Here is an 11,536-nt window from a genome sequence, read left to right as displayed (position 1 = left end):
AAAGCCATTTTTAATTTTCTTTTAAATGACACTTTTCACACAAAACTCATGTGTTTAGAACTGAACTGCAGTTGACCAGGAGGATATAAAACAAGTGGTATACCTGAATATTATACATACAGCTTTTTATGTGCAGTAATGTACCATTATAAAATCAAGGAAATAACTAAACTAACATCGTTATTATCATCCAATCACAAGACAAAATAATATAAAAACATGTTGGCCTATGTTGGCGTACAGTAATATTTTTAAAACCAGTCTGATCTCAGAACTGTGCCAGCAGGACATTTACACAGTAAGATACATACAAATACAAATACAAAAATAATGAAAATATATTTGGCTGAAATGATAGATCATATAAGTTACATATAAAATAACTTTCATACAGGTAAAATCAACTCACCCTCCTTCATAAACTCAACATACTTCAATAATCAATACTTACTGGGAGTCAGGGGACAACAAATTATGTTTTTGCCATGAGCGGCACAACACACTGTGCATGCACATACATGTGCGCACACACAAAATCCCATCATACTGTATGTAAAACTGGTTCTATTCATGGCTGTGGCTGCCCTCAATGATGCCTTTAAGACTGAAAAGTATTCACTGCAAAATAGTCAGTGTCCATTTCAATCAGAATGTAAAACTGGACCATCTCAGAGTTAAATTAACACACATAAATCTGAACACATCAATTATGTGTTCACGTATGACTCCAGCAGAGTACTGTCTGTTACCCTGCCTAGAGCGTGAACAAAGACAATGGGAAACTAAGACTCACAAACTTTGACTGATTTCCTGTATCTGTGTGATACACCCACCCCTTTAGGAGACCAGAAGCACACGTTCAAGCACTTGAGCTCACCAAATGGGTTGGGGAGATGAGGGGATGGGGACAGCGAGAGGCAACCACGGCCACTTAGGAGAACATTTGTGTACCATTTTTTTGTGGCGAGGCGTAGGATCTTGGTAATATTAATGATCTTTGGTGTGAATATGGTTAAAGGGATGTAGTCTATTAGTGTACTGGTTGTAGTGATGGTAGTTTATCAGTGTACTGGGATGTAGTGATGGTTATCGGTGCTTCCTGCATTTACTGTATACCAATCAGGCATCAGCGGTGAAGCGCTGGCCAATCAGACTTCGGCCCTGGGTGGGGAACTCAGTGTCTACTGAACTCCTATTGGCCAGACTCTCTTCTTCCAACTGGGGAGAGAGAACAGAGAGATGGAGAATAGAGGGATGAGAAATGGAGAACTGAGAGATGACACACACACACACACACACACACACACACACACACACACACACACACACACACACACACACACACACACACACACACACACACACACACACACACACACACACACACACACACACACACACACACACACACACACACCTGCTCTTTGATGTAGCTGTGGCCACAGGGTCCCAGCCCTCTGAGAATCAAACCCACATGGAAACACCACACGGACACAACAGCTTCAACTGCTGCAAGCAACGCACTGGGAACCCACAAGGCAAGGGTGGTGTCCTGAGGGAGACAAGTGAGACAGAGAAGAGAGAACAGATGCAGAGTAGAGAGAATGGGGAGTATCATCATTTGTAGTCTCGTGTAGCCAAACGATGAGAGATCTCTGCCTACTGATAAGTCATCTAAATTCAATGTATGGGCTAAAACTGGGTGGTAACATTTCTGGAATTAATAAAATACTGTGACGTAATTTGTGTAAAAGAAAGTCAAATCTGAGCTGCTGGTGGCAGAAGTCATTGCAGCATGTATGACATTGTCTAGCCCGGTGTTTCCCAACCTTTTCGGTGCCAAGGCACACCTAGATATACGGTGTATGTATTGCACTGTACACAGATTGAGAACCACTGCTATACACTACAGTTAGGCTGTAATAACTGGCTAGGCAATGCATTGCCACCAACCCGCTCAAATGGCCTCTCAGATTTTAGATGTTTGTTTTGATTGCATCAGTCAGTCACTATTATCAATATTTACACACACACACACACACACATCCTGTAGCCTAGGGATTAGCATCGCGTGAGAAGATTCCCTTCCGCTAGATTAAACTCAGCGATATAGATTAACCGTCTCATGGCGGATGTGATCTGGTCTACTATACCAGATGAGACTGCAGCCTACTGGCCTAAATACTGTTTTAACCACTTAACATGACCCCACTTGACACACGCACACACACACACACACACGGCCCGAAAACCCGAAATAAATGAATATGTGTCAAGATGTGCTTAATGTCCTCAGAGACACGCATCCAACAAGCTTTGAACTGAGCAGATTGGACCTTCTGTTCCAGAAATAATGGCCAAAACATCTTGAAAATGGCCACTTTCGCCGATTTGAGTTTTGGCCATTGTCGCCCGTTTTTCTTGGATAACACGGGCTAGGAAGGTCGACGGCGACAAACTAAATACCTGAGAATAGGTTCACTTTGAGCTGCTTCCAATACATCCACTGCCATTTCCGTCTGCCTTACTGTTAGGCCGCTAGGGGCACTTGAAATTTATTTTTTTAGGGGTAATAGATTTTTTTTTTCTTTTTCATTCGAAATTTTAAACAGAACACCAAGGCAACTCAGACGTCACACCAAAAGGGCCGCGGAACGGCGGTTGGGAAACGCTGGTCTAGCCTACAGTGCAGACTAAAAAAAGTAAATAGTGAAAATAGCAGACCTACAAGCTCGCAACTAGTCATGATGCGACGTGTTAAGAGCTTGAAATTCGTCTATTTTCACTATTTTTGTACACCACCGTTGTACACCAACTAAGTACAGTATAATACAGGGTTAAGTGATTAATCAGACTAATCGATTTAGTCTATTATAAACTATCTATATATGTATATGAACTGGTTCTTGATTAATCGACTGACCTACATGAGCAAGATTAAGTTATTTGAGCAAGATTTAATTGGTTATTGGTTCTAAATGTCGGTTTTCCATACATCAATGTACAAAATGTCATGTGTCAATGTTACTTTTCAGGATAATAAAAATTGCAGAAGTAGCAGATCGACAAGCACGAAACGTGGTGCGATGCGTTTTGAGCTTGTTGATCTGCTACTTTTGATACTTTTGTGTGACGCTATAGTATGATCAAGTAGGGTATTCATTTACGAAAAAAACTAAAAGCTAAAATATGGAGCTTTCTGCCCGACAGCAATGATATTTTGGGTTAATCGCCCAGCCCTAGCTGCGTGTCTCAGCTCAGTGACAGAAGTGCTAGACACACAGGAGAGATGGGGACTCACATAGATCCTGGTGGTGTCGAAGGGACACTGGACGTTGACTGGAGAGCGGGCGTCCACCGGCAGATCTGTGTCATTACAGCCCTGCATTAAGACCCTCCCATCGCTGGCCACTGTGAGACTGATGGCCAATAGGACGCCGATGCTGCAGGCTGCTGACAGCAGTGCATTGAAAAATGAACTGATCAGGAGGCCTATGTGCTACAGACAGACAGAGAGAGAGATGGTGTGTGACAAGCTTTTAGGGTAGCATGTTTTGGGATATTAAAGGTGTGTATGTGTATGTGTGTGTGTGTGTGTGTGTGTGTGTGTGTGTGTGTGTGTGTGTACTTGTATTACTATACTTGTTAATGTCCCCACAAGTATAGTAGATTTTGAGAAATAGACATTGTGAGGACAATCTTCCTGGTCCTCACAAGTGAAATGTTTTTTTTTGGTTAAAATAGATTTTTTGATTTAAGCTTACGATTAGGTATTTAGAGGTTAGGTGTTGGGGTTGGAGTTACGCCAGATTTACACATAGTTGTGTAGTGTTGCGCACCGAAAATAGCATCTACAAGATCATAACGCATCACAGCACAATGCGTTGTGAGCTTCTTAGATCTGCTTTTTGCGATTTTAGGATTAGGGTTAAATTGGCAAACATTTGCATTAATAAAATCACCATCCTAACATATTGATGTCCTCACAAATATACACAAACGTGAGTGTGTGCATGTGTGTGTATGAGAAAGAGAATAAATGAATGAATGACCAAAAGACAGACATGTGAAGAAATGAAAAATCACACCCAGTGTGAAGTGAGCGGTGTTATTTAAGGTCATCACAGTGATGGAAGCTCATTTTTAAAAAAAAGTAATTATTTTGAAGTGCGTGGTGCTATTTATTGGTTATGAATTTCATCATGCGTCTCGCTAGCCAATCACAATACTGAGCAAAGGGTCTGAATACTTATCAGCTAATCGCAGTACAGCGAAAGACAAATTTTCACGACGGATGGGTCATGGGCGCTCAAAAAACAAATACAAAAAATAAGATATGATAGATTGGAGATGTTTTCAGGAAGATACAGTATGTAAACAGTGAATGTGTTACAGTTTTTCAAATGTGTTGGGCGTGTCATCTTACCAGCTTCCATACTGGGAGGTTTCTTGACACCATGATGGCAATGATACCAGTGGCAATGCTCTGCAATATTCACATAACAAAACAAATGGGATATGGTGTAGCAGTCATAAGCCTCTTTTACAGTACATGGCCTGTCCAGTTCTGTATAATAAAAGGTACGGACACGTAATGTGGGGAATTGTTGCCCAGCTGGCGTCTGTGTGAAAGGGAAATATGGCAGGGCAGGATGGGTGTGACATCAAAGGTCCACAAACACACCTTTCTGCCTCAAACCGCTCCCTTCAGCTTAGTGATGCGCAAGACGTGGCTCCTCAGAGAGCCATCTACTGTAGAAGAGGGTCTGTCTGTGTCTGGAGTTAAATCTCACAAACCGCTGGACCGATCACCACCAAAGTTCTTGTGCACACTTCCAGTAGCCATTTCTTTTTTCACATTACATCATGTAAATTTAAATAACTTACATTTTTATAAATGAAGTCAACTGGGCTATGATTGGGCTGGAACCAAATTTGGAGTCATACGTCAGAAAATAGTAGGCTACAGGAGCTTCCATGACTGTGGTCTGGTAACTAAATGCGTAGGGTAGTTTTAAATCTATAGAATCTACGGTATAAGAGTAAAGGGCCGGTTTTTAGATATTCATTTAAAAAAATGTCTACAACTATAATGAAGACATGACAGTGGTGATTATTGACTATATCAATCACCACTGTCATGTCTTCATTATAGTTGTAGATTTTTTTTTAATACTATATCATATAGTTATAATGCTTGGTGTGGACACTGGACAGCCCATAACACTCGACACTGACATCTGATTACAGAATGCCGGCATTCCATGTAAAAGCACACACTGATTTGATTCTGTGTAAAAAGAAGCAAAGCTGTTGGTGTGCCGAGATTTTACTCAGTCAGTGCCAGAGTTTGACTCCCCTTTGCCCACTCACAGGCTGGTAGAGTGAAAGAATCCTACTCCCCCTCACACGTACTGTATGTACCTCCCTGGAGGGTTCCCACTGAGGTGGAGGAGTGTGGCAGGACTAGAGTGTATCATGGCTGGGTAGAGGGGGTTGGGTTGAGCGTGTGCTGTAGTAGAGTATACTTCTACTCCACTACATCTCAGAGGCAAATATTGTTCTTTTTACTCCACTACATCTATTTGACAGCTTTAGTTATTTGTTACTTTGAAGATTTAGATTATTAAAATGTAATCAAATTAAACAATGTTTTTGAAAATAACAGATCTACAAGCTCACAACACCTCACATCGTGACACATTGTGAGCTTGTAGATCTGCTATTTTTGAATAGCTAAAACATAAAATAGGGCTTGGATAATGATCAAGTAGTTCAATAACATGATGTACTGTTTTGTATATGATTCTGAAAAGGAAATTCTTCATAATAAGTACGGTACTTTTACTTTTGTAAAAGTCCTGCATTCACAGTCTTACTTAAGTCAGAGTATTTTTACATTGTGTATTGCTACTTTTACTTAAGTCCAGATTCTGAGTGTGTGCTGTAGCCATGGAGATCAGTGTGGAGCCAGTGCAGGACTTCAGTAGGGATAGGGAGCAACATAGGCAGGTAGAGGAGGCTGGATGACAGGGTTGTGAAGGGGGAGTCGATTCGAGAAAGGAGTAAAATTTCAGCCTACTACCGGCATTAATTATGGATCTTCTTTAGGTCATTATTGCAGGATCGTTGTATAAAAGCGGCCATAGATACTCATACAGTAGGATGTTGTTCCCAACACCCTGCAACCAAGAATAGGAGACTATAATTTATTTATTTGAATCCCTGTTGTGGATAAACATTTCAAGTTCAGACTCAAATCTTTACTTTATACCTACTACTTAGATATATGCATTCTGTAATCCTCTTTGATGTGGATCTCCTTTGATTTAAAGATCAATTTCAGATATATCCGTCATCAAATTACCATCATCATCAACAACTGACAACGATAATCCACAATTACAAAGTAATGGAGCCTGCCTGGGGCGACAGTAACTGCCTTTCAGAACATACACTTGGCTGCGTTATGTCAGACCAGTTGTGTCTTGCTTGTGGAGAAAGACAACAGCAGCGTGGGATGTTGTACTAAAACAAATTTAACTGGTGGTCTCTATGATGCCCACCGCTTAGAATGCGCAGGGTCATTGATTGATGTACTTTATTTAGTAAGACATGAGAACAACAGTACATGGAAGTACAAATTCACAATACAAGGTCTACTAAACTGGAAGACTCATAAAAGCACAGAGCTTGTTTCAAATGAGTTCCCCATGCACACAAATCATGATGACATATATGAGACAGACAGATATACACAACTACTATAGAATGTCATACAATCAGTTTACAGGTTACTGGTATGAAGAGTGAGAAATATGTACAAAAGGAGAAGGAGAGAGGGGGGGGGGGGGTAGGGGGGTAGGTTAGGTTAGGACTTAGACAGGGGCCATTTTCCAATTGCAGCCTCCTGAAGGTGTATCTTTAGGGCTGTTTTGAAAGAGAGTAGGGTTTTACACTCCTTTACTCCTTTTGGTAGGGCGTTCCACATTTTTGATGAATAGCATGAGAACGAGTTACTTCCCTTTGTTGAGCCAAAAAAGGGTTGGACAAGGTTTGTGGAGCTGCCTCTGGTATTGTGATCGTGGACATCATTAACATTTTGGAAGTATTTTGACAAATACAGGGGGATCCCAATGTTGTGATATATCTTGAAGACCAGGCCCATAGCAAGTTGCTGTACTCTGTCCGCAACCCTAAGCCATCCAATCCTATCAAAATGATCAGGGGTTAGATGGATTTTGTAGTTGAGGCCAAGAAGTAGCCTTACAAGTTTGTTTTGGGATGTTTGGAGCCTTGTTTTTAAGGCCTTGGTGGTGTTGTGATACCATGAAGTACATGCATAATCGTAATGACCTTGTATGAGGGCCACTGCAAGAGTCTTCAGAGTCTTCTTACTGACTTTACGATCAATACTCCGCAAATAGCGTGTTTTTTTGTGGACCGTTTTGATCGTTTTTTCAGCATTTTTGTCACCAGAGAGGTCAGCCTCCAAGATAGAGCCCAGGTAGGTAATTTCGTTTTTTCTTTTGATGATATCATCACCCGCTTTGATCGTGAAGCTCTCTGCCTTTCTGAGGTTAGGAGTGGACCCAAAGAGGATGCATTCCGTTTTGCCCAGGTGTAATGAGAGCTTGTTGTCGGAGAGCCAGATGCAGATCTTGTTGAGTTCAGAGCTGAGAGTTTTCTCAACCTTTTAACTGGGTAGTTACCATTATGCATGAACAGAAGGGCTGATTCAAGATCAGTTTGACTCACAAGTCATAAACGTTTCATATAGTCATGTTTCCTTTATGATTTATCCCAGATCAGTACTACCTTTCTCATAAGCTTTGTGGTGAGACTGATTGATATTATGAGAAATAAGTCCTTGGTCTAAACAAGGGATTGGGGTTTAAGATGGATGGATATTTATGTGTCAGAAGTGACAGATGAAGTTGGCAGCAGGGTAGTTCGCAGTGATATGCTATCAGTCCATCTACCTACAACCTGGGAGACTATGAGGAAGGATGGATCTCTAAACAAAGAGTAAGTTGGTGAGTTGAATTACAGGTCTACAAAACAAGTAGAATATCAGAGGAAATCTGTCATTCTACTTAAAAGGAGCAAATTTTAACCTTTATCAAAATTCCCCCATCATTAACTGTTTTGAAAAACAAAAACAAAACATATTTTTTCCGGGTGGTGGGGTATTGCAATAAAAATCACTACTGTAATATCTAGCAGGAATCATTGCATGTTTTTGTCATTATGTCATAACTCACCAGTAGTCCAGAGGAAACAGAGATGATGTTAGCTGCAGTGTATTCAGTTGTAATTTGGTGTTTGGGTTTAGAGATATGACGGAGGATGTTGCCATGGACAATAGCTCCCAGGATGAAGTTAATATGGCCGACCAGGATGAGAGTAAGACCCTGTCTCATCAGCCTCCCTGGCCCCTTCTCCTTATCTGGAAGACAACAAAACGTATTGTAATTGTAAATCATTGTCATTTCCGATCCAACGATTGGTCATGCAACGACTTCTTGTAGGAATACAGGTTGTTGTGGCTTTCAAACACATACTATGAAATACATTATAAACTTAACATAACAATGGCATTACTTACAAGAGACATATACATAGGACCACAAGAGAAACAAGTCCCCAGGACCTTTTTGTGTTATCCTTTTAACTCTATTTTGTCGTTTTCATTTCTGTCTACTAAAGTATTCAATCAATCAAATTTCCCCCACAAACCACAACGCAGCCTCATTTCAAACAAGAACTTAACAAATAACAATACAACAATAGTTTACTTTAGACCAGGGGTCTTCAACAGGGGGTCCGGGACCCCAAGGGGATCCTAAGAGTAACTACAGGGGGTTCACCAAATCTTTGTGTGATGGGGAACATTAGCCGAAAATATAGCAGATCTACAAGCTCACAACGCCTGATCGGCTATTTCGGAGAGTTGGTGTAGAGGGAAAAAGAGTAGACCAAGTACAGAGCCAACGGTCAAGTTGACTAAACTTTGAGGGTTTAAAAAAGGTTAACTGTCTGAAAATACACATTAACACGAATCCAACAAATTAATTAATTAATAATGTATGTCACACAAGTCTATGAATTTGAACACACATAGAGCAAACACAGTGAGTACACCTGACCTGTCCTCGATCAGTGTTTCATTCTAATCAATGGATCAGTTGAAAAGTGCAACAACGGATATATCTTCTACTGCAGTGGTAAGGTAACCAAACTTTTTAGCTCAAGACCCAAAAGAGAAATTTGATGTCTGCTCAGGACCTATCCATGGTTCACAGTCCTGTTTCAGGGCTACTCAGGACCCAAGCTAGTGAAAATAGCAGATCTACAAGCTCACAACTTGTGAATTTGTAGATCGGCTGTTTTCACTACTTCTTAAACTTTTGCCTTCTAATTTCTTTGATTTTGTTTTTTATTTATTCATGAAATTATTTTGAAAAATCATTGAATTAATAGTTTCTAATGAATAAAAAATGTTTTTGAAATAATAATTAAAAACAAAAAACGTAGGAAACGTGACCCCATAAAAACGTGTCCCCGACGCAGTCTTTGCGAAATAGTGTTCTACTGTATGCAAAAGTCAGGATTACACATAGGCTACACAATACATTATTACACCCTGTAGTGATGTCTCTGTTTACACTTTAGTGAGGTTTGTATAGGCTACAGAATGCATGGCTGCGTTATTCTAGTTCATTTTATTTTACCATACTAGCTCACGTACATCACGGATGTAAAGCTAAACTTTATTTTTTATTTAAAAGTTGAATTAGAGGATATAACCCCCTTGGCCTTGAGTAGCATTGGATTAGCGACTGACTATCATAGATGTATTTTATAGATTTTGACATTTGTATATATATATAGTCTTGGCTAGCATCCCATGATGCGTCCTGCCTTTTCACCAGTAAAGCCCGTAGTACACCGTACATGTTCAAAAATATATAATAAGGTGCTCACCCGGTTGCCCCAAATGTTGACTCGCGCTTCGGAGTCTTTGTGCAATGTATTAGTCCGTATTTTTCAATATAGAAGTGTTTTAATCACGTCTGTGTCGGATTCCGTCGGAAGTTCCTCAATCGGCGGTAGTGACTGGGCGCACCCGGCGAAAGCCGGAATTACACTCGATGTAAACCAGGGGGGAAATGGCGTTCAGGCACAGACGGGATTAAAACACATATCTATTGAACAATACGGCCTAATACATTGCACAAAGACTCCGCAGCGCTAGTTAACATTTGGAGCAACCGGGTAAGCACCTTATATATATTTTTTTTGGTACATGTACGGTGAAGTACGGGCTTTACTGGTTAAAGTGCAGGACGCACTGGGGTGTGCTAGCCAAGACTACCGTAGATACGAAAGTAAAAGTCAAGACTCGGTAAAATACATCTATGATAGTCTTGATCTAAGGCTAATGTCCCGAAAGGGGCTAATCCAAGGCTAGGCCTTGAGAAGCATCATCTCGTTTTCAAGGGGGTCCTCAGGCAAAATACATAAATGACAATCAATTAAAACAATCCAAAAACACAAAACAATCACAAACAAGGAAAGGTTATCTGTCCCATCATTTAACACAATGTCTATATAATTTCTGCGATGAATGTAGGCTAACCTTCACCAACCTATTACTACCAACCCACCTCAATAGGCTATCCTATCCGCCATTCAATGCAGGACGAAAATAAAGTTTCATCAAGAGACCATGCAGCATGCAATATTTCATTTCAAATCCTACCTGGAATTGGAACAAATAAGGAGTGTAACATAACTCACCAAAGGTACACATCTCTGTATAGCTCTTTAGGTCCTCTTGTAATGCTTCTTAAGCAGTTAATATGAAGTGTAACGTTGATTTTTGCAGCGACGTCCAGCAAAGCTATCGGTACAGAGCTCTCACTTCCTTTATAGTGACGTCACCCACCGGACTCACCTGTCGCTTGGAGGAACTTACTCCACTTCCTTGCCTTGAGCTACAGGTTACTCATTAAGTTACTGTTAGAATGTTATCAGCTGTAGCTGAATCCGTTCATAATCAAGACCTCGCAGTTTACATTCCTAGTTGCCTTGGACAGTGTTTCAAATCAACCAGTGGGTCGGGACCACCAGGGGGGTCCCCACATGATTCTTTTTTTTTTGGGGGGGGGGGGGGTCCCCAGATTACTTTTTAAAAATTAGGCCTTCTGCATCAAAAGTAATCAACAAACTATACTATAAAAAAACTGGTCAAGACAGAAATTGTGAAAATAGCAGTCAAACAAAATTGAATGTCTCAACGCCTACATTCCAAGTGCTTATCAGGTCAGGTGGGGGGTCCCCAGTTCATATATGATTATTTTGGGTGGTAACATCCTAAAAAGGTTAAGAATCAACCTTTTTCAAGGAACCCCCAGTTTGCATTATGGTCACAGACCTGAGACCCCCCCCCCCCCATTTGGTAAGATTCTTATCTCTGGGACGGTGGGACCCCAATCTACACTGTAAGATCCTCTGTGTTAATTTAATTCAG

The 11,536-nt window shown here is 40.7% G+C and overlaps 1 protein-coding gene across 1 annotated transcript; it reads right to left on the bottom strand.

The window, feature by feature from the left end:
* krtcap3 (keratinocyte associated protein 3) lies at window positions 1-10,921 on the bottom strand. The gene is made up of 6 exons (XM_084060453.1): window positions 10,804-10,921; window positions 8,265-8,449; window positions 4,427-4,486; window positions 3,302-3,499; window positions 1,418-1,552; window positions 1-1,218 (listed from the first exon to the last, which is right to left on the bottom strand). Exons 1-6 carry the CDS (start codon window positions 10,814-10,816, stop codon window positions 1,120-1,122), a joined length of 690 nt encoding a protein of 229 aa, XP_083916579.1. The 5' UTR covers window positions 10,817-10,921; the 3' UTR covers window positions 1-1,119.
* Between the last annotated feature and the right edge of the window lie 615 nt (window positions 10,922-11,536).

This window comes from Gymnoscopelus microlampas (assembly GCF_963454915.1).
Source record: "Gymnoscopelus microlampas genome assembly, chromosome: 1".
NCBI classification, from domain to species: domain Eukaryota; kingdom Metazoa; phylum Chordata; class Actinopteri; order Myctophiformes; family Myctophidae; genus Gymnoscopelus; species Gymnoscopelus microlampas.
Note: the sequence above shows the minus strand (reverse complement) of the source record. Positions and strands in the feature narration are given on the sequence as shown.

What these genes read in the sequence shown, in the direction of transcription:
- krtcap3 (XM_084060453.1), bottom strand. An exon ending in ACCTCCCAGTATGGAAGCTG is followed by an intron (nt 3,500 to 4,426) that starts GTAAGATGACAC and finishes GTCTGTCTGTAG; the next exon opens with CACATAGGCCTCCTGATCAG. An exon ending in TCGACACCACCAGGATCTAT is followed by an intron (nt 1,553 to 3,301) that starts GTGAGTCCCCAT and finishes TGTCTCCCTCAG; the next exon opens with GACACCACCCTTGCCTTGTG.